Source organism: Sapajus apella, unplaced genomic scaffold, assembly GCF_009761245.1.
Source record: "Sapajus apella isolate SASKATOON/1434 unplaced genomic scaffold, GSC_monkey_1.0 scaffold47, whole genome shotgun sequence".
Lineage (NCBI taxonomy): Eukaryota > Metazoa > Chordata > Mammalia > Primates > Cebidae > Sapajus > Sapajus apella.
In genome coordinates, this window is record NW_022436987.1 from 13552188 (window position 1) to 13575117 (window position 22930).

General features: G+C 39.6%; 1 protein-coding gene across 3 annotated transcripts in view; it reads right to left on the bottom strand.

The window, feature by feature from the left end:
- The window catches only part of TSG101 (tumor susceptibility 101), a 57926-nt gene that overhangs the window by 25000 nt on the left and 9996 nt on the right, over positions 1-22930 (bottom strand). For all 3 annotated transcript variants that reach the window (XM_032240930.1, XM_032240932.1, XM_032240931.1), the window contains 5 exons: positions 20201-20266; positions 16150-16313; positions 9495-9618; positions 6462-6528; positions 2181-2272 (listed from right to left, as the gene is read on the bottom strand). In XM_032240930.1, the coding sequence (XP_032096821.1) occupies positions 2181-2272; positions 6462-6528; positions 9495-9618; positions 16150-16313; positions 20201-20266 (513 nt within the window). The remainder of the gene's footprint in view (positions 1-2180; positions 2273-6461; positions 6529-9494; positions 9619-16149; positions 16314-20200; positions 20267-22930) is intronic.

The window sequence follows — 22930 nt, forward strand, 5'->3', positions numbered from 1 at the left end:
AAAAAAAAAAAAAAAAAAAAGAAATGTCTATTCATGTTCTTTGCCCACTTTTTAATTTTTTTTAACTGTTGAGTGGTTTGAATACCTTGTATATTTATATTAGTTCCTTGTCAGATGGGTAGTTTGCAAATATTTTCTCCCACTCAACAGGTTGTCTCTTTTGTTGTGCAGAAGCTTTTTTTTTTTGAGACAAGGTCTAGCTCTGCTGCCCAGGCTGGAGTGCAGTGGCACGATCTCAGCTCACTGCAACCTCCAGCTCCCAGGTTCAAGTGATTCTCCTGCCTCAGCCTCCTGAGTAGCTGGGATTACAGGGTTGCATCGCCATGCCCGAATAATTTTTGTATTTTTAGTTTTTAGTAGAGATGGGGTTTCATCATGTTGGCCAGGCTGTCTTGAACCCCTGACCTCAAGTGATCGACCCACCTTGGCCTCCCAAAATGCTGGGATTACAGGTGTGAGCCACTACGCCTGGCCCAGAAGCTTTTTAATTTCCTATCAGCTGTCTATTTTTTTTGACTTTGCTTTTAAGATATTAACCATAAAACCACTGCCTAGGCCAATGTCCTGGAGGGTTTCCCCTATGTCTTCTTCTTGAAGTTTTATAGTTTTAGGTCTTACATTAAGTCTTTAATCCATCTCAAGTTGATTTTTGTATATGGTGCCAGATAGGAGTCCAGTTTCATTCTTCTGCATATGGATGTCCAGTTTTCCCAGTACCATTTATGAACAATGATGTCTTTTTCACAATATATGTTCTTAGCACCTTTGCTGAAAATCAGTTGGCTGTAAATATGTGGATTTATTTCTAGGCTCTTTATTCTGTTCCATTGATCTATATTTGTTTTTATACCAATATCATGCTGTTTTGGTTACTATAACCTTGTAATATATTTTGAAGTCAGGTAGTATGATGCTTCCAGCTTTGTTCTTTTTGCTCAAGATCATTTTGGCTATTTGGCTTTTTTGGTTCCATATGAATTTTATGATAGCTTTTTCTGTTTCTATGAAAAATGACATTGATATTTTGATAGAGATTGCACTGAATCTGCAGAATGTTTTGGGTAATATAGTCTTTTTAACAATATTAATTCTTTCTGGGGATGAGATGTCTTTCCATTTGTTTGTCTCAAGAGGAGGACTCAACACTTCAAGGAAAGGACATGGTTTTGTGTGCTGATGAGAGTCATCCAATAGAGAACACGACTTGAGGGAAAAGAATTGCTGCAGTGATGCCTCTGAGTAAGTTAGAGGGGATAAGGTCTAGTGGAGAAATCAGCTTTAGATAGAAGCAAAGATAACCAACTTATGGTAACGGAGAAGGCAGATGTGGTGATGCAGGTAGTAAGAGACAGACATAGATGAAGGTTGGAGTCTAAAGAAATTATTTTACTGCCTTAGTTTTCTTAGTTGAAGAAAATTATATTTCAGGTAGCACTAATAAACAAATATAAAAAGCAAAAACTACTGGTCTTCAAAATAATTTGTCTTATTTGACCTGCTCATATTAACCCATTTTACTCTTTTTTTTTTTTTTTTTTTTTGAGACAAAGTCTCACTCTTGTCCCCCAGGCTGGAGTGCAATGGTGGGATCTCGGCTCACTGCAACCTCCGCCTCCCAGGTTCAAGCGATTCTCCTGACTCAACCTCCCGAGTAGCTGGGATTACAGGCACCTGCCACCATGCCCAGCTAATTTTTGTTTTTAGTAAAGATGGGGGTTTCACCATGTTGGCCAGGCTGGTCTCGAACTCCTGACCTCACATGATCTGCCTGCCTTGGCCTGCCAAAGTGCTGGGATTACAGGTGTGGGCCACCTCGCCCAGACTTTAACCCACTTTACTTTCTTCTATTAATGATGCTCTTCTGTTTTCACATATAACCAAGCTAGAAAAATGTATGTATCTGTCAATAGTTCAACACGTTTGGCTCACAAATAAAGCTATGTGACCAAAGGAAAGATTGATGAAGTTAATCAGATTTATTTTTATGCCCTGGTAGAAGGTTCATTTACATGATAATAAATCATTTACTTCAAATTTTAGATTACAGTACACTATTATAGGTTTTTGTCTAAAAAGAAAGAGTAGTCCAAAATTTCACAAGTAAAAGTGAAATGTGCTTTTCACAACAGGGACTTAGACTTTGCTTACACTGAGAAACACAAGTTTTCAAGGGTACTTACCAACAGTGGTCACAGGAGGCTGGGAAGGGTACTGGGAACTTGTTGTGGCAGGATATGGACCACCAGGTGGGTAAGGACAGCCTGGGTAACCACTAAACACAAGAACAAAAAACATTTAACATTTAAGATGACCCAATGTTATAGTATTTTCAAGAATCCCATTCAGGAAGTTATGCTTGGCATATGGTTGTTATACCAGTTGATGAATTTATAGTTTTAGGGCTGCAGGTGTTTATTAAAGTTCTATGGAAATTATATTAATAACACTGGATTTACTCTTAAATAGTTAAATGCTCTTGCTTTGTCCCAGTTATATGACAGTCAACTTCACAGCAACAGAAACTAACGAGTATTTCTAAGGATAATCCAACAGCATCAGAAGCAACAAGTAATTTGTGAGAGAACTTTTCTGATTTCTCAATCTATGTGAAATTTTACCTATGGCTTATCGGTAACTTTCAAAATACTTGTCTTCAAGTAGTTTTTTTCCTCTTTTGATAACATTCGTACCAAACTCGTCTTCAAATAGTTTTAAAAAAAACTTTCTCACTTTCTTGACACTTTCTGTCATTCATGTATTTATATTAAACTCAGAGGAACTTTCTTTAGAGGCTTTCTACTCCAATTACCTTTTCAACAATCTCTTACCTATACGTATCATCTACAACATCCCTGACAAATGGTCATCTTTCTTTAACATTAAACATCATTTCAATACAATTTCTAAATAGGAGTCCTAAATTTACATTTTGGAAGATCACTGAACTATTTGGAGACTCCTAAAACTCATATATTTGAGAAATTCTAACATTTTTCCCTCAAGCTTCTTTTCTTTGGGTTAAATAGTCTTAATTCCTTTAACCATTTGTCTCAGGACATGATTTTCAGATCTAATTGCTTTCCTCTGAATGCTTACTAGTCAGTGTTTCCCGTACAATCATGAAGAAAATTAGAAAAGGATGATTACTGGCTACCTGCTTAGTTGGACAATAAATCTCAATTAATCCTACTTTAGCTACAATTGCCAATTCTATGACATTTGCCTTTTACAAGCTCATTAAAACTGATTTTTTAAAAAGAGTGAGCCCAGGCTGGGTGCAGTGGCTCACACCTGTAATCCTAGCACTTTGGGAGGCTGAGGCAGGTGGACTACTTGAGTCCAGGAGTTCAAGACAAGCCTAGGCAAGATGGTGAAACCATCTCTACAAAAAATACAAAAATTAGCCAGGTGTGGCACACACCTGTAGTCCCAGCTACTTGGGAGGCTGAGGTGGAAGGATCACCTGAGCCCAGGAAGTGAGCTGAGATTGCGCTACTGCACTCCAGTCTGGGTGATAGAGTGAAGCCCTGTCTCAAAAAAAAAAAAAAAAGGTAGCCTAAGCACTGGAGCAAGAGCTCCTTCTGAGTTTATGGTCAATAATCCTTTTCAATGCAGTGGTTCAAAGGTTTTCCTATTTCTGTATCAGCTCCCACTTTATAACTTCTCCTCCACAAAAAATGTTATATATGACTTGCTGAAGATTCAATGTAATGATGGTACTTATCTATCAGTATAAAATCAAAAATTTTTTTAAAAGACATTTTTGTTCCTAGTAGACACATGCTAGAAGTTACTGAACACAGTACTTCTGTTTCCAGTCTCTTTGGTAATTCATGCTATAATGTTGTAAGGAAATGTAAATCTTACTGAAATTTCTAAATCTACCTTTTTGAAAACTGGGATAAACTGTTGTTTCTTTTATTCTGGAGTTTCCCGTATCTTGAATACCTTTGCAAAAATGTGATCATACTGCCAAATTTTTTTGTAACTTGGTATAAAACTCTTCTAAGCCTACAGGTATTAACTTCAGAGAAATCTCCATCTATAGCTTTATTGTTCACAAGTCCATTTCCATAGTGTACCTTCTACAATTATTCCATGTCCAAAGCTCCTTTTACTAGCAACTGTTCAGTAGAAAGGCTTGTAATTTCAAGGCTTCAGGTAGGATTCCATTTCTAGAACTTAATCAGAAAATTTAAGGCCTCAAGAAATCTAAAATGTATAACCTTTGGTATATATTACTACCAAAGGAATCCTTCTCTATTGTCCCTGACAAATGTTCTTCTAATCTTTGCTTGCCTATCTGAAGTGACAGTATGCTTACTTCTAAAAGTTGTGAAAAGGCCCAGAAATGAAATGTTTGCTAAATTAACTTTCAAGATCTTAGATATTACATATGTACATATTTATATTTACCTATGACATGTGTTCAGAAATCTGGCTGCATTTATCTATGAGGATTATGATAAGGTTATGAAACTAAGAAGAGTTAGTATCATTAAATTTTCCTTACTAATTGTTAACAGCAGCTGGAAGTCTCATTTTGGCACCAGTATAGGCCAGTCTTTTATTTATTTATTTATTTTTTGGAGACAGGTTCTCACTCTGTTGCCCAGGCTGAAGTGCAGTGGTGCAATTATGGCTTACCGCATCCTTGAACTGCAGGCTCAAGTGATCCACCTTAGGCTCCCAAGCAGCTGGGACTACAGGTTCACACCACCATACCTGACTAATTTTAATTTTTTTGTAGAGATGGGGTCTACTATGTCACCCAGGATAGTCTCAAACTCCTGGGGTCAAGTGATTTTCTCACCTTGGCTTCCCAAAGTGCTGGCTGGCATTTTAAGTTAGCCCAAAGACCACTTTGGAGAGTACTCCTAAATTACCACTGAAACAGGTACACATTTAAAACATGAGTTAATAATTATTTCTCATTGAATTTCTAGTGTGTGTTATTAACAGACTAATTTCATTGTTAATTTAGTTATCTATGTTATTACTAAGTGGATAATAAAGGTTGATAGCATAGGTAGTCTATGAACTGAATAAATATCATGTGACAAGTTTGACCCCATTATCTGAACCACTGATTGATTCCTGCAATTCATAGAAAAGATAGGTTGTGGGTTTTTTGTTTCAGACAGAGTTTTGCTCTGTCACCACGGGTGGAGTGCAACGGCATGATCTCGGCTCACTGCAACCTCTGCTTCCTGGGTTCAAGCAATTCTCCTATTTCAGCCTCCCAAACAGCTGGGATTATAGGCATGTGCCACCATGCCTGGCTAATTTTGTATTTTTAGTAGAGACGGGGTTTCACCATGTTGGCCAGGCTGGTCTCAAACTCTTGACCTCAGGTGATCAGCCCGCCTCAGCCTCCCAACGTGCTGGGATTATAGGCGTAAGCCACCACGCCTCACCAGTTATGTTTTTTTTTTTTTTTTTGAGACAGAGTCTTGCTCTGTCACCCAAGCTTGAGTACAGTGGCATGATCTCAGATCACTGCAACCTCTGCCTCCTGGGTTCAAGTGATACTCTGGCCTCAGCCTCCCAAGTAGCTGGGATTACAGATGTGCACTACCACACCCAGGTAATTTTTGTCTTTTTAGCAGAGATGGGGTTTCACCATGTTGGCCAGGTGAACATGGCCTAACCTTGTTATCCACCCACCTCGGCCTCCCATAGTGCTGGGATTAGAGACGTGAGCCACTGAGCCCGGCCTATGTCTTCTCTTTTTTCTTAAAAAAAAAAAAAAAAAAAAAAAAAAGCATTACTGGGTGCAGTGGCTCACGCCTGTAATCCTAGCATTTTGGGAGGCTGAAAGCAGGGGGATCACAAGGTCAAGAGATCAAGACTATCCTGGCCAGCATGGCGAAACCTCATCTGTGTTAAAAATACAAAAACTAGCTGGGCATGGCGGTGCGTGCCTTTAGTCCCTGCTACTCGGGAGGCTGAGGCAGGAGAATCGCTTGAATCTGGGAGGTGGAGGTTGCAGTGAGCCAAGATCATGCCACTGCACTCCAGCCTGGGCAATAAGAGCAAAGCTCTGTCTCCAAAAAAAAAAAAAGAAGAGAGTATTAGAAAATGTTCTTCCCGTTGGCTGAATTCATTATGACGAACAGTCCATTAATATTTCAGCTATCTATACTAGATATACAAATTTCTTAAAAGGGAAATAACAAGGACTTCAATGTCAAAAACCAATTGAGATCACTGTCATTACTCATATCATTCCTGTTTTCTGCAAAATAAAAACAAAGCCAAGGAGCTGCATTTCTCTAGATTGAAAGAAACACATTTCAAACTATATACACATACATTAAAATTCCAGCAATAAACCAACCTTTATCTTCCACTAAATTGCAACTAAATTTATTTGAATACCCTAATTGGCAAATTATTTTGATTCTAGATCTAACAGAATAATTTGTAATACAATTATTCAAAAGATAATTTTTCATTACCTGGGATTGGGAGGGTATCCAGATGGGTATGAAGAGATTCCACCTGGCATGCCTGGCATGTAGGAAGCTAAAAACAATTTTTTAACATTGTAAAAATAACATACAAAGCCTGAAGATGTAGGCTACTGAATGAATACATCATACTGTCAATACACAGCAACATTTCATAGTTAAAAAATCTAAACCTCAGAACCAAAACAAAACAAATACCTCACCCTCCCATAATCCTCACATCGTTAAACATGAATTACAATACTTATGACAATCCCAACCAGAAGAACTGGCAAACAGGTCAACCTGGTCAGCTTTTAAAGTTCTCAAGAAGTCTATAACCTGCAATAAAGTCAGGTTCAATTTCAAATTTAGACGGAGGTAATTCTGGTCTCCTTTGCTCCAAGGTTAACTTCTTACAGAGTAATTTCTTTATTATATCTAATAAATCTTTTGATATTTATTTTATAACTATGTTGACCAATTAGCACAGCTGGTTTTGTTGGTTTGCTTGAAAACTTTAAGAGACTTCAAGTCCTATACAAAACTTACATTATCCAGACTAGTTAAAAATTAGTCTAGGCCGGGCACGGTGGCTCATGCCTGTTAATCCCAGCACTTTGGGAAGGTGAGGCGGGTGGACACCAGATCAGGAGTTCGAGACCAGCCTAGCCAAGATGGTGAAACCCCGTCTCTACTAAAAATACAAATATTAGCCGGGTGCAATGGTGGGTGCCTGTAATTCCAGCTACTCAGGAGGCTGAAGCAAGAGAACTGCTTGAACCCAAAAGGCGGAGGTTACAGTGGGTCAAGATCGTGCCACTGCACTCTAGCCTGAGCGACAAAAGCAAGACTCTGTCTCAAAAAAAAAAAAAACACAAAGACAAAAACTAGTCTAGGTGACAGAGTGAGACCTTATCTCAAAACAAAGAAACAAAAGCTCAGAAATAGTAGGGATAAAAGGTTAAAATCCAGGAAGCTTAAAGAATATTTTATATATTCTTTAAAGAGAACAGGAACATAACAGAACTAAGTTCAGTGGTGCCAAGAAGGTAATCAATGTTGAGGAAGAAAAAGAGAAGTTATTTTGACCTTAACTGACGAAAAAAAAAAAAAAGAAAAGAAAAAAGAATCAGCTCTAGAGTGTTTAGAGTGTTTAACATGACTTATAGTGACTGAGTACAAAACTGAACTTCAACAGTGACAATAATATGTCTTTCTTGTTGTCTTTCAAGTGTCTTTCTTGAATACTGCACTTCTAATGTCAGTGTAAAACTCAAAGAAATATAGAAAAAAAAAATGTTGCAGGCTGGGCGTGGTGGCTCAAGCCTATAATCCTGGCACTTTGGGAAGCTGAGGCGGCGGATCATGAGGTCAGGTGCTCAAGACCAGCCTGGCCAATATGGTGAAATGCCCGACTCTTCTAAAAATATAAAAATTAGCTGGGCATGGTGGTGGGCGCCTGTAATCCCAGCTACTCAGGAGGCTGAGGCTCGAGAATCACTTGAACCCGGGAGGCACATGTTGCAGTGAGCCAAGATCATGCCACTGCACTCCAGCCTGGGCAACAGAATGAGACACTGTCTCAAAAAAAAAAAAAAAAAGTTGTTTAAATTTCTAAAAAAGTTACCTAGTGGTCACTGGCTATATTATCTGAGTAAATAAAGGTAATGAGACTAGGAAATATTTGATATTTCAATTTTTTCTGAGATGGAGTCTCGCCCAGGCTGCAGTGCAGTAACACAATCTCAGCTGACTGCAACCTCTGCCTCCCAGGTTCAAGTGATTCTTGTGCCTCAGCATCCCGAGTAGCTGGGACTACAGGCATGCACCACCACACCCCACTAATGTTTGTATTTTTAGTAGAGATGAGGTTTCATCATGTTGGCCAAGCTGGTCTTGAACTCCTGACCTCAGGTGATCTACCCCTGCCTCAGCCTCCCAAAGTGCTAGGACTACAGGCATGAGCCACCACATCTGGCCAAATATTTGATATTTCAAACTTAAGATACTTTACTCTTAGGCACTAAAGTCAATAGAATTTAATAAGATAAAAACAAATTTCTGATCCAAAAGAATCACTAGGATCTTTATTAAAAGAAATGCTAATCCTAAAATCAAGTTTATTCTGGGATGGTAGGGAAGGAAAGAGAAATGGGTTAAAAAATTCTTTCTGTTAAATTCCCATTCAGCTTATAAACTAAGATTTTCCTCAGGAAAGAATGGATTAAAAAAGAAAAAGTATAATTTTTAGCAGAAGAAAAATGAAAGCACACATAAGTTGTCTTATAAGATAAACAAGTTCGGTTAATTACAATCTTAAAATTTATCGAAAAAAAATCACAGCTCAAAACACAACAAAATCAATAGATTTATCAAGTTCAAAACAAGTACAACCAACTCACAATTATTCAGAGTGATTTTTAAGTATCAGTAAGAATTATTCAAGAAAATAAAGATAACAGAGATAATATATACCAATTAGGGAAGAAGAGATACTATCTCCATGCATCCACCACTCCACACAAGGCAAAATCATGAACTGGCTGTACGAAAGAGAAAAAAGCTAAGAGCTAGATGTCCAATTGTGGATACCCAGAATAGCTGAATATGAATGGTTCAGTTAACCTTAATCCTTATCTACACACTGATCTTGAAGTTGCATAGAGAAAGGAGAGGTAAGACTACCTTTCAAGTTATATGTGCTAACAAGTTGATCAAATAAGGCTATTCTGCAGCATGCATAATTTAAAAAATTCTAGCTCTATTACAGCATTTTCTCCTTCATGTTGGAATCCAGCACAACCATTCCTAGATTTCTACCTACAAATGGAAGCCCAAATGCCAGTCTTTGGTGGGAATCTGTACATGCAGATGTGGGGCCTCAGAATACTTCCAAAAAATCCACTAACGTGATAAGCTAAAAAGCAAAGAAGTCATTAGTTTTTTTCCTTTTTTTTTTTTTTTTTTTTTTTTTTTTACAAAGCTTTCTGTTCTCTTTTATTTGTATGAGTTTTAAAGTAAAAGCTCAATTCTACTTACTATTTGGTGGCCCTGTTGCCTGGTATGGTGGATAGGATGTCGAAATAGGACGAGAGAAGACTGGCGGTTCATCTCCAAATACCACAATCATGACCTGAATAAGCCCCAACAAGTCTGACTGTGGCTACAAAATGAAAAAAAATTCAAGTCAGCTAGAGTCACTTTTCAGTAAAAAGAAAAAGGTTGGGCCAGGCGCGGTGCCTCGAGCCTGTAATCCCAGCACTTTGGGAGGCCGAGGCGGGTGGATCACGAGGTCAAGAGATCAAAATCATCTTTGCCAACATGTATTTTTCTACTAAAAATACAAAAATTAGCTGGGCGTGGTGGTGTGCGCCTGTAGTCCCAGCTACTTGGGAGGCTGAGGCAGGAGAACTGCTTGAACCCGGGAGGCGGAGGTTGCAGTGAGCCGAGATTGTGCCACTGTACTCTAGCCTGGCGACAGAGTGAAACTCTGTCTCAAAAAAAAAGAAAAAAAGAAAAAGGTTGGCCATTTCTCATCAGTTTTCAACTCAGCCTGACAATTTTCTTTGTAGGACCCCAATCATGAAAATTTCATTTAATTATTTTAATAGAGCTAGGTGGTTTTAAACATTATGTGCAGCAAGTTTCTTGCTTCAAGCATATAAAATTAGGACTAAAGCAGTATGTTGCAAAATTCATACAGTTTTGTTCATTTGACTCCACAGAACAAAAATTTATTTTATTGCCACTGTACAATTTATTATAAGTATACTGGTATAAATTTAGAGATTAGGGATAGATACAGGCAGCAGTCAGAATATTATTTAGGGCTGCTAAAAGACAGCAATGATATCTTGGAAATACATATTCTAAAATTAATTTTTTTTTTTTTTTGGAGACGGAGTTTCACTCATGTTACCCAGGCTGGAGTGCAATGGCGCGATCTCGGCTCACTGCAACCTCCGCCTCCTGGGTTCAGGCAATTCTCCTGCCTCAGCCTCCTGAGTAGCTGGGATTATAGGCACGCACCACCATGCCCAGCTAATGTTTTGTATTTTTAGTAGAGACGGGGTTTCACCATGTTGACCAGGATGGTCTCAATCTTTTGACCTCGTGATCCACCCGCCTCGGCCTCCCAAAGTGCTGGGATTACAGGCTTGAGCCACCGCGCTCGGCCTAAAGTTAATTTTTATTAAAGATGTTATAAACTGTGAAATTATAGGTAGATTCTAGCCAAGTGTGGTGGTTCACACCTGTAATCCCAGCACTTTGGGAGGCCAAGGTGAGTGGACTGCTTAAGGCCAGGAGTTTGAGACCAGCTGGGCCAACATGGGAAAATCTCATCTCTCCTAAAAACACAAAAATTAGCCAGGCATGGTGGTATGCACCTGTGGTCCCAGTTACACTGGAGGCTGATGCAACAGAGTCACTTAAACCTCAGAGGCGGAGGTTGCAGTGAGCTGGGATTGAGCCACTGCACTCCAGCCTGGGTGACAAAGCAAGACTGTTTCAAAAAAAGAAAAAAAAGCACAAATTATAGGTAGATTCTAGCTTAGAAATTGCTAGATTGTAGTACAAAAGGGGTGAACTGTTAAAGGTGCTAAAAGATCTTTCTTTTCAACAACAGTGACAGTGACAGACTGCCTATTTTTCCTAAGGGTTACTAAGATTTTCTCTCAAGTAGCTACTGACTACTGGCCGTGCATGGTGGCTCACACTTGTAATCCCAGCACTTTGGGAGGCCAAGGCCACAGGATCAAATAAGGCTATCGCGCAGCATGCATAATTTAAAAAATCCTGGCTCTATTCCAGCACTTTCTCCCCCATTTTGGAATCCAGCTTGAGTTCAGGAGTTTGAGACCAGCTTGGTCTCTACAAAAAAATGAAAAACTGTATGTGGTGGCACATGCCTGTAGTCCCAGCTACTCGAGAGGTTGCAGTGGGAGGATCACCTAAGCCAGGAAGGTTGAGGCTGCAGTGATCCGTGATTGTGCTACTACACTCCAGCCTGGGTTAGAGACCCTGTTTCAAAAAAAACCAAAACCAAAACCCAACAACAACAACAAACCAACAAGATATATCTACCAACCACTAATTAAACTGTGCTAGACAAAGTTGTTCAAATGGCTTATTGATGATTCTTCTTTTACTCCTTAATCTATTTTGTGTGGGTCTCAGCTCATATACTTCATTCATAAGTTCACCGAGTTCTGAAGAATTACTCAATCACCTTGAGAGGGTAACCATCTTCATAGTAACTGTTTTTTACACCCTCCCGACCCCCAACCCGCCAGACAAGGTCTTGCCATGTGGCCCAGCTTAGACTTGAACTCCTGGCTCAAACAATCGTCCTGCCTCAGCTTCCCAAGTAGTTGGATTTACAGGATTAGGATTGGCACTTCTTTTAATATTCCTGACAGAGAAGAGTTCAGTGGTAGTTTTCACCTATTCCAAAGAACCAGACTCACCACAGTTGTTCAATTTTGACCTAACTTATGAAAGATGACAATGAATAACATTTCCCAAAGCTTTCTGTAAAAACTTGCTGATTTCTACTGTTATAATATTTTTCTTGTGTCTGTAAATTTATACACTGAGACTTGGGGTGTTACAAGCACAGTATCTGTGCCACACTCACAGATATTGTGGCTGGTGTGTGTGGGAGTGGCCAATGAGACCACACGCTTTCTTTTCTCAGTTTTTCAGCCCAAGAAAATTCCTTAACTAAATCATAGCCTTATGTAAGCCTCATGAATGTAGGTGAGATATAATTCACATCTCATAAAATTTCTCCTTTTGAAGTATACCTTTCAATGGCTTTGATTATTTCATAAAGCTATGCAACCATTACCACCATCTAATTCCAGAATATTTTCACGATCCCAAAAAGAAACCCTGTACCCATTAGCAGTCACTTCCCATTTCCCTTTTCCCACAGCCCTTTAGCAACCACTAATTTATTTTCCATCTCTACGGATTTGCTTTCCTGAATGTTTCATACAGATTAAATCATATAACATACGGCCTTTGGTGCTTGGCTTCTTTCACTTGGCATAATGTTTTCAGAGTTCATTCATGTTGTAGTATGAATCAATTCTTCATTCATACATTCCTACAGTTTTGTCAAGGTAAGTTTGAATCACACCATTCATTTTACACTAAATGCTTTGAAGAAAATTAATATCTATGTTAATATCTACTTCCAGGTCTATTATAAAGCAACGTTTTAAGAATTTAAACTGAGGCTGGGCGTGGTGGCTCACACCTGTACTCCTGACTTTGGAAGGCTGAGGCAGGTGGATCACCTGAAGTCAAGAGTTTTGAGACCAGCCTGGCCAATGTGGCGAAACCCCATCTCTATTAAAAATACAAAAATTGGCCAGGTGCGGTGGTGGGCACCTGTAATCCCAGCTACTCAGGAGGCTGAGGCAGTCTGTATTCTACTGAATCCAATCTGCTACTAAACCTGTCCACTGAGGTTTTTTTTTGAAACAATTTCACTGTTGCCAGGACTGGAGTGCAGTGACAGGCAAGATTGCCGCTCACTGCAACCTCTGCCTCCTGGGTTCAAGCAATTCTCCTGCCTCAGCCTCCAATGTAGCTGGGACTACAGGTGACTTTGTAGCCCGCCACTACGCTCAGCTAATTTTTTTTGTATTTTTAGTAGAGACGGGGTTTCATCATGTTGACCAGGCTGGTCTCAAACTCCCAACCTCATGATTTGCCTGCCTTGGCCTCCCAAAATGCTGGGATTACAGGCGTAAGTAACTGCGTCCGGCCTGAGTTCTTAATCTCTATTAATACTATTTTTCAGTTCTAAGATTTCCACTTGGTTTCTTTTTAATAAAATTTTCCATTTTATCCTCTATTTTCTCTTTTTTTGAGACGGAGTTTCGCTCGTTACCCAGGCTGGAGTGCAATGGCGCAATCTCAGCTCACCGCGACCTCTGCCTCCTGGGTTCAGGCAATTCTCCTGCCTCAGCCTACTGAGTAGCTGGGATTACAGGCACGCGCCACCATGCCCAGCTGATTTTTTTTGTATTTTTAGTACAGACGGGGTTTCACCATGTTGATGAGGATGGTCTCGATCTCTTGACCTCACGATCCACCCACCTTGGCCTCCCAAAGTGCTGGGATTACAGGCGTGAGCCACCGTGCCCGGCCCTGTCTTCTATTTTCTTGAACACACTGATCACAACCATTTTTAAGTCTGTGTCTGATAACTCAGTTACGTGTGTGTTTGTGGGGCTGTGGCGGAGGGATGTCCTGTCTCTATTGTCTTTTTTCCTTCTTGGTTTTCTTGGTGTACCTGATAGATACAAATTATATGCCAGGCATTGTGAAAAATTATAAAGGGTCTATATATTATCTTCTTCCACCAAGGGTTCACCCTATCCTGTGGCCGGCAGAAACAGTCAGGATCACCTTAATAAAATCGGGGACTGAGCTGACTTAAGGACAGATTTTTTTTTTTTTTTTTTTTTTTGAGATACAGTCTCACTCAGTCACCCAGACTGGAGTGCAGTGGCACAACCTCAGCTCACTGCAACCTCTGCCCCCCAGATTCAAGTGCTTCTCCTGCCTCACCCTCCTAAGTAGCTGGCACAGCCGGCTAATTTTTGTACTTTTAGTAAAGACAGGGTTTCACCATGTTGGCCAGGCTGGTCTCAAACTCCTGGCCCCAAGTGCTCCTCCTGCCTCAGTCTCCCAAAGTGCTGAGATTAGAGGTGTGAGGCCACCCCACCTGACCTCAAGGACAGATTTTTATAATGCTCATTCTATCTCTAAGTTCTCCCTCCTAAGATAGGATCCTCCAGTAGTGCCAACTAACAGCCTAGGATGTTTACTTGTTCCTCTTCTTCTTGATAAGGTACTGAATTCCAATTGCCTCCTCAACCTGAGACCGCTGAAAAGTTGGCTATTTTTCAGAGGCTTTCTGCTTATTTTTTTTAGCATCTTTTTTTTTTTTTTTGAGACAGAGTCTTGTTCTGTCACCCAGGCTGGAGTACAGTGGTACAATCTCGGCTCACTGCAACCTCTGCCTCCCAGGTTCAAGTGATTCTTCTGCCTCAGCCTCCCAAGTAGCTAGGACTACAGGTGTGTGCAACCACACCTGGCTAATTTTTATATTTTTAGTAGAGATGGGGTTTTACCATATTGATCATGCTGGTCTCAAACTCTTGACCTCGTGATTTGTCCACCTCAGCCTCCCAAAGTGCTGGGATTACAAGCATGAGCCACCGTGCCTTGCCAGCATCTTACCTTCGAAGCTCAGAAATTCAACATATCTCTTAGGGTGAGAAACTCAAGTATCTTTTTTTTTTTTTTTTGAGACAAGTCTTGCTCTGTTGTCCATGCTGGAGTACAATGATGTGATCATGGCTCACTGGCAGCCTCAAACTGCCAGGCTCCAGTGATCTTTTCACCTCAGTTTCCTGAGCAGCTGGAGTCACAGGCACACACCACCATGCCTAGTTTTAAAATATTCTTTTATGGAGATGGGGTTCTCATTATGTTGCCCAGGCTGGTCTCAAACTCCTGAGCTTAAGCAATCCTCCTGCTTCAGCTTCCCAAAGTCCTGTGATCACAGCCATGAGCCACCATGCCCAGACCTACTCACTTCTTCATGGCTTCCTTTTCTCCCAAATCTTGGACCTGAAAGTCCTAGCTACTCTGGTAGACGGAACAGCAACTTTTGTCTTTTCAGCCCTGTGAGACTGCTAGAGACTCTGTAGGTTTCTCTGTTTCTTAGCTATGGCCCTTTGCCCAGATTCTCAGCCATTCTCCCTGCATCAAGAATCAGTAAGTAGACCAGGTATGGTGGCTCACGCCTGTAATCCCAACACTTTAGGAGGCCGAGGCGAGTGTATCACTTGAGGTCAGGAGTTCGAGAACAGCCTGACCAACATGGTGAAACCCCATCTCTACTAAAAATACAAAACTTAGCCAGGTGTGGTGGCGGGCACGTATAATCCCAGCTATTTGGGAGGCTGAGGCAGGAGAATTGCTTGAAGCTGGGAGGTGGAGGTTGCAGTGAGCTGAGATCATGCCACTGCACTTCCAGCCTGGGCAACAGAATGAAACAAAAAAAAAAAAAAAAAAAAAAAAAAAAAAAAAAAAAAGAATCAGTAAGTACCCCAGGAGAAAAGCTATTGGCAGAATTGCCTCATCTCTTTGCTGTTTCCTTCTCTATAGAATCTTGGCCATCCACGTCTTGATTGCCTAAACAGCTTTCCAAAGACTTCCAACAGGTGTTGTGTGTATTTTGTCTTGCTTTTCTAGTTATTTTTCATAGGAACATTAATGTGTCACAGTTACACCACCAGATACATGAACAGAAGTTCCCTCCTAATATTCTTGACAGAAATGCTTTGAGTAATGAGATTTGAATTCTATAACTACTCCACCAGGATACTATTTTTTAAAATGCACTTCCTACTATGTCAATCCTATTTTAAAAGGTTCAACTCAAGCAAAAAAAAAAAAAGTGAATATAAGTATTCTGAAAATTACAATGCTCTATACAAATCCATTTCTTTTAGTGAGGCTTTTCTAATTTACCCTCAACTCAGTGATTAGTTCATGACCTGAACTTATCTATCCTACTTGGAATCCTCCTTCAGTGCTTAAGAAAGCAGATGCTAGTTAGCAAAGTATATAATACGCAACTAATTCACAGAACATTAATACTTACGTGTTTCCATTCATGTAGATAAGGAAGATATATCTTCCCATTTGCATCAACATGCTTTCCTGTTTTAATAGTCATTGAACTAGTAGGCTTAACAAAACAGATAGGGGGATTATATGGGTATGTGTCCAGTAGCCATAGGCATATTGGAATATTGTATGTATTACCTAAAAAAGAAATAGAAACTTCAGTTACTCTATTTTTATTATTTTTAAATTAACAGCATAATAGGTAAATAAGAGAGAGCTACAACAAAGCAACACTTAAAAACAAAACAAGTATTTTGTGTTTCAAAGTTCTGCTTACCATCAGTTTCTCGCAGTTTCAGTCTTTTAAACCACAACAGCAGGATGAAGGAGCTAACTGATCACTATTCTGCCAGCATCTGTTTGCTATTGCAAAATGTTTTTTATGAGTTATCTATTGAGCCAATCTATTCTTTGCTACTTGACTCCTGTCATTTCAGTTAATAAGGATGGCTGGGAAGTGATACAGAAGGAAGGAAGAACAGGGATTAAGGTACCATATCAAAAAGTGTTAAAATAAGCTACACCTGAAATTCTCTTACCAAAAGCCAGATTACAAAACCCAATCCAACTGCCAAACAGACACTGACTGGTATTCACAGCTTGACCAATGCCTTATGGCATTTTCAGTGATAGTTATTCAGATCAATGATGTCCACTTCTCTGCTTTATATAATAAAATCTCAGTTGAGAAAGTTGACTCAGTGTTTCAAATGATCCAATAGATTAAATATATGAAACATAAATCATATTCTTTTCTTACTATGCTCAAAGTCCTATGTCCCAAGTAACTATATGAATCTCCTAATATAATTAAGATGCACTTTTTTCCCTTAGAAACAGTTTCACTACATATAAATGTGTATACATAAATTTCACCTAAAGACACCAGGTATCTGAGAGTCTTTGGATTTACCTTTTTAGCCACAAATTACTTCTACAATGAATAACAAAAAAGCTCCAAAAGAATATATCCTGGCCGGGCGCGGTGGCTCAAGCCTGTAATCCCAGCACTGTGGGAGGCCGAGGCGGGTGGATCACGAGGTCAAGAGATCGAGACCATCCTGGTCAACATGGTGAAACCCCGTCTCTACTAAAACTACAAAAAATTAGCTGGGCATGGTGGCGCGTGCCTGTAATCCTGGCTACTCGGGAGGCTGAGGCAGGAGAATTGCCTGAACCCAGGAGGCGGAGGTTGCAGTGAGCCGAGATCGCGCCATTGCACTCCAGCCTGGGTAACAAGAGCGAAACTCCATCTCAAAAAAAAAAAAAAAAAGAAAGAATATATCCTAATACATAAGTTTATTTCCACAATCCAGAATTCTCTGCTTTGTGAAAATGAAGAATTCCCCAGAGTAATTTAGACTTGTGGACTATGCCATATGAAGAATGGTTAAAGGAACAGAGGTTTAGTTTAGATACAATTTATACATATATCCGCCCCCATCCCATACCAATTTCGCCCAGTAGAATTTATTTCCTGAGGGAAAAAGCAAAGTTAGTACAGCTAGTGCTTGACTTGCAACCACGATTGGTTCCGACAGACTGGTTGTAACACGATTTGGTCGTAAGTTGAGTAGGCTATATGTACAGTACTATGAAATAATGTTATAAAAATCTTTAAGTCATATTTTATAATTCTTTTTCATTATTGTTATATATCATAATTTTCTTTGTTCATTTTATGCCATTTGTATCATCTCTACACCATTTTGTTTCTTATTTTTACATTTGTCAGGTTTAAGTAAAACACTGCATTACCAGTAGTAAAGGTTGACCTGAGTGCTTATTATGAAAGCATTCTTGTCAAATCTCATTTTTAAAAACCACTTTAACTTGTGGTAAAGGCGCAGCCTTGTGTAAAACTGTGGAATATTCACAGATCACTGAACCACAGTGCAGTCTATGGTTTGAAGTGAAAAACCACGACACATGATGAATTTTGAAAAGCAGAAGAGTATGAACTATGTTAAGTCTTAGGGTTAAAAAGGACTAGTTGCCAGGTATTTATTTATTATCATTGTAAATAGAAAATTAATCATCACAATTTTATGTGACTTTCGATGGGATACAAATATGCAGCATTCATCATAAAAGATGTCATCTGGATATCTTGTTCAAATATAATTTAAACTTAATATGTTCTAATATTGTTAAAGATATAGGGATATAAACCACTCACATTTTAGTAAGAAAGGCAAGAAAATGACTAATAATGATATGATATAGCATATATGTTTACTGTCCCGCACTGTCGTACGCCCAGCTGGGCAACGTTTGTGCTGCCAGACGCGGAGCAGTAGTGGCTAGCGATTGTGGTCGTGAAGTCGAATGGTCATAAGTTGCATAGGTCGTAAATCGATCAATACCTGTAATCTTAAATTTTACTGTCTTCCCTAAACTTTATACTTGCTTTATAAAATGCTGATGCTCAATTAATTGTTTTTTCTCTCTGCTTTTTATGAATGGTTGACTTACTATTTAATAGCATCTCAAATATCACTTCCTCTGTGATCTTCTCATGTGGCCTTGTTCTCCTCTGTAATCTCACAGCACTTTTTCATTTTATAATTGAATAGCAGTTATAGAATAGTGTAAATATCTGTCTATTCCCTTTGTTTCCCTATTAGTGGAGTTCTTCCAAAAGAGGTACATCCTGGCCGGGCACGGTGGCTCAAGCCTGTAATCCCAGCACTTTGGGAGGCCGAGGCGGGTGGATCACGAGGTCAAGAGATCGAGACCATCCTGGTCAACATGGTGAAACCCCGTCACTACTAAAAATACAAAAAAAAAAAATCAGCTGGGCATGGTGGCGCGTGCCTGTAATCCCAGCTACTCAGGAGGCTGAGGCAGGAGAATTGCCTGAACCCAGGAGGCGGAGGTTGCGGTGAGCCGAGATCGCGCCATTGCACTCCAGCCTGGGTAACAAGAGTGAAACTCCGTCTCAAAAAAAAAAAAAAGAGGTACATCCTTTATTCATCTTTGTATCCATAGCTCCTCTCATTATTGCCTTATGCATAGCAGGTACTATGTGAAATCAATGGGTAAAGGACATAGGTCTTAACTAGTTACAAGGAATAATTAACAAACAGAGCTGTCCAAAAACAAAATGGTCTCTCATGAGGCTAAATGCTTCCTTACCACTAAGTATTTCAGCAGAGGGTGAAGGACTGGCTAACAAATTAATTATCTATCATTAGCATTATCACCAACATCACAACCATAAATAATAGCTACTTTTAATTGTCTGCTTATTATATTCCAGGCTCTGTGCCAAGTCTTTTACATCCATTATCTAATAAATGCTAATTTTCCCCAAGTTAGGTACCATTACCCAAATTTCATAGATGTCCACCTAGAACATGATACAAAACTGCTAAGATTGGCGACACAGCAAGATTCTGTCCCCCACCAAACAAAAAAAAAAAAAAAAAAAAGAAAAAGAAAAGGTAATGTATTGTGCTACAATGTTGTTATGGTTAAGATGTCACTGAGCCATAAAAAGTTTTTCAGCACTATTAAAATCTTATGGAATCTCCATCATATATGTGGTCACTGACTGAAACATTGTTATGTGGCTCATGATTGTAGTACTTGGAAAAATGGACCAGAATGCTACAGTCCCTGTAGTTATATTTGAGCAAGAACTCAAACATAACTCCGTCCTGACTTTGAAGCCTGTATCTTAGCTTGCCATTGTCAGAGAAGTTTGAATGGTGTGGGAGGCTGAACTAGGAGACAAGTAAGATCCCTTTCTAGTTCTAAGATTCTTTGATTCTGTGAAACATTAAATTCCTCAGGTGAGCTTAGGCACTTATTTGTTCATACATCTTGGTAAAGAAGTTTGAAAAGCTGAAAATGTTAGGTGTTGCTGCCAAATAAAATTCAATTTAAATAGAAGTTAAAATTCCTGTCAGTACGAAAGCCATGAGAAAGTGGATTTAACTTACTTATAACTCCTTGGCAACGTATTTATTATGTATTCAAAATTCATCTATGCTGGAAACCTCATAACATAAGACTTTTACCTCTATAAGGCACAGGAATTGTTCCAGTGAGGTTCATTAGTTCCCGGGAACTGCCATCGTTAAAAACTGAAAGGAAAGAACAATGATTTAACCATAAGCATTTTTTTCAGATATACTCCTATAAGTTATTCTTTCAGAATAACTGGTTAAAATGCATTTTTATCCTTGAAAGGGGCTAACTTGTCAATGTATTGTCCATTCTGTCCAATAACTAAGAATTTTTTGTTAATTCACTCAATGTGATTGATCAGCTTTTTTTTTTTTTGCGGGGGGAGGGGGGGAGCACAGAGTCTTGCCCTGTCGCCTGGAGTGCAATGGCATAATCTCGGCTCACTGCAACCTCCGCCTCCCGGGTTCAAGCAATTCTCCTGACTCAGCCTCCTGAGAAGCTGGGATTACAGGTGTGCGCCACCACACTGGGCTAATTTTTGTATCTTTAGTAGAGACGGGATTTCACCATGTTGGTCAAGCTGGTCTTGAACTCCTGACCTGGTGATCTGCCTGCCTGACAGTACTGGGATTACAGCCATGCGCCACTGAGAGAGCCAAATGATTAGCTTTTGAATGAGCAAAGATAAGATGCTTTGAATTACAGTCATGTGTCACTTAACAATAGGGATATGTCTGAGAAATGCATCATTAGGCAATTTTGTCACTCTGCAAACATCATATAAAGTGTACTTACGCAAACCTAGATAGTATTTAGCCTATTACAAGTCTAGGTCATATGGTATAGTCTACTGTTCCTAGGCTACAAATCTGTACTGCATGTTACTATATTGAAGAGGTAGGCTACTGTAACACAATGGTAAATATTTATGTAACTTTTTCTTTTTTTGAGATGGAGTCTTGCTCTGTCGCCAGGCTGGAGTGTAGTCGTGTGATCTTGGCTCACTGCAACCTCCGTCTCCCAGGTTTAAGTGATTCCCTGCCTCAGCCTCCTGAGTAGCTGGGACTATAGGCGTGCGCCACCAGGTCCAGCTAATTTTTTGTATTTTAGTAGAGACGGGATTTCACCATGGCCAGGATGGTCTCAATCTCCTGACCTCATGATCCGCCTGCCTTGGCCCCCCAAGGTGCTGGGATTACAGGCATTAGCCACTCCGCCCAGCCTATGTATCTTTACATAGAAAAGGTAATGTAGGCTGGGTATAGGGGCTCACACCTGTAATCCCAGCACTTTGGAAAGCTGAGGTAGGCAGATCACGAGTTCAACAGATTGAAACCATCCTGGCCAACATGGTGAAACCCCATCTCTACTAAAAACACACAAAAAAATTAGCCGAGTGCGGTGGCGCATGCCTGTAGTCCCAGCTACTGGGGAGGCTGAGGCAGAAGAATCACTTGAACCCGGATGACGGAGGTTGTAGTGAGCTGAGATGGTGCCACTGCACTCCAGCCTGGCGGCGACACAGGAAGACTGTCCCCGACAAACAAAACAAAACAAAAAGGTAATACATTGTGCTACAATGTTATCATGGCTAAGATGTCACTAAGCAATAAAAAGTTTTTCAGCACTATTAAAATCTTATGGAATCTCCATCATATATGTGGTCTGTCACTGACTGAAACATTGTTATGTGGCTCATGATTGTAACACTTGGAAAAATGGACCAGAATGCTACAGTCCCAGTAAATATGAGCTCTTGGTCTCTAACTAACGTGATTATAAACCTATTTAAAAATCACTATCAAATAATACCATACTAAATGTTAATCTAATGTCATTATATTTTAGAGGTCCCCCTTTATCCCTAGTCATCCACAGTATTTATTATTGTTTTTTGGAGACAGGGTCTTGCTATGCTGTGCAGGCTATCGTCAAACTCCAGGCTCAAGCAATCCTCCTACCTCAACCTTCCAGCCCTTAGTAGCTGGGACTACAGGTGGCACTACCATGTCCAGCTTTTTTTTTGTTTTTTGGAGAAGGGGTCTCGCCAAGTTGTCCAGGCTGGACTTGAGCTCCTGGGCTCAGCCTTCTTAGCCAGTATAAAAACTAAAAAAAGGAAAAGTTCATAGCCAAATATAGACATTTTCTTTTAATCTGTTATTTCTCATACTACACACATTTTTCTATCTATAATTTATATCTACAATTAAAATGGCACATAGTTTGTATTACCTGGACAGCTATTTATTTCTAACAATGATTTGGAATTAACACTCTATCACATAGGGGAAAGGCTGTAATGTGCAGTACAAAAGCATAGAACTATAGCCGTCTACTGTGTAATGTTTGGGTCAACGATGGACTGCATATAAGACACTGGTCCTATAAGATTATAATACTATATTTTTACTGTAACTTTTCTATGTTTAGATACATAAATACCATTGTGTTGCAACTGCCTATGATATGCAGTACAGTAACATCTGCTATAGGCTGTAGCCTAGGAGCAATAGACTATGCCATAGAACCTAGGTGTGTAGTAGGATTTATCATCTAGGTTTGTGTCAGTGTACTCAATGATGAAATCGTCTAATAATGCATTTCTCAGGCCACATCTCTATCACTACAAAATGCATGACTGTACACTGTTGCCCTTTGTTCTTTTCCTGTTGACAAATGTGAACTATACTGCAATATATTCTGATTTTGTGTATATATATATATATATATATATATATATATATTTTTTTTTTTTTTTTTTTTTTTGAGACGGAGTTTTGCTCGTTACCCAGGCTGGAGTGCAATGGCGTGATCTCGGCTCACCGCAACCTCCGCCTCCT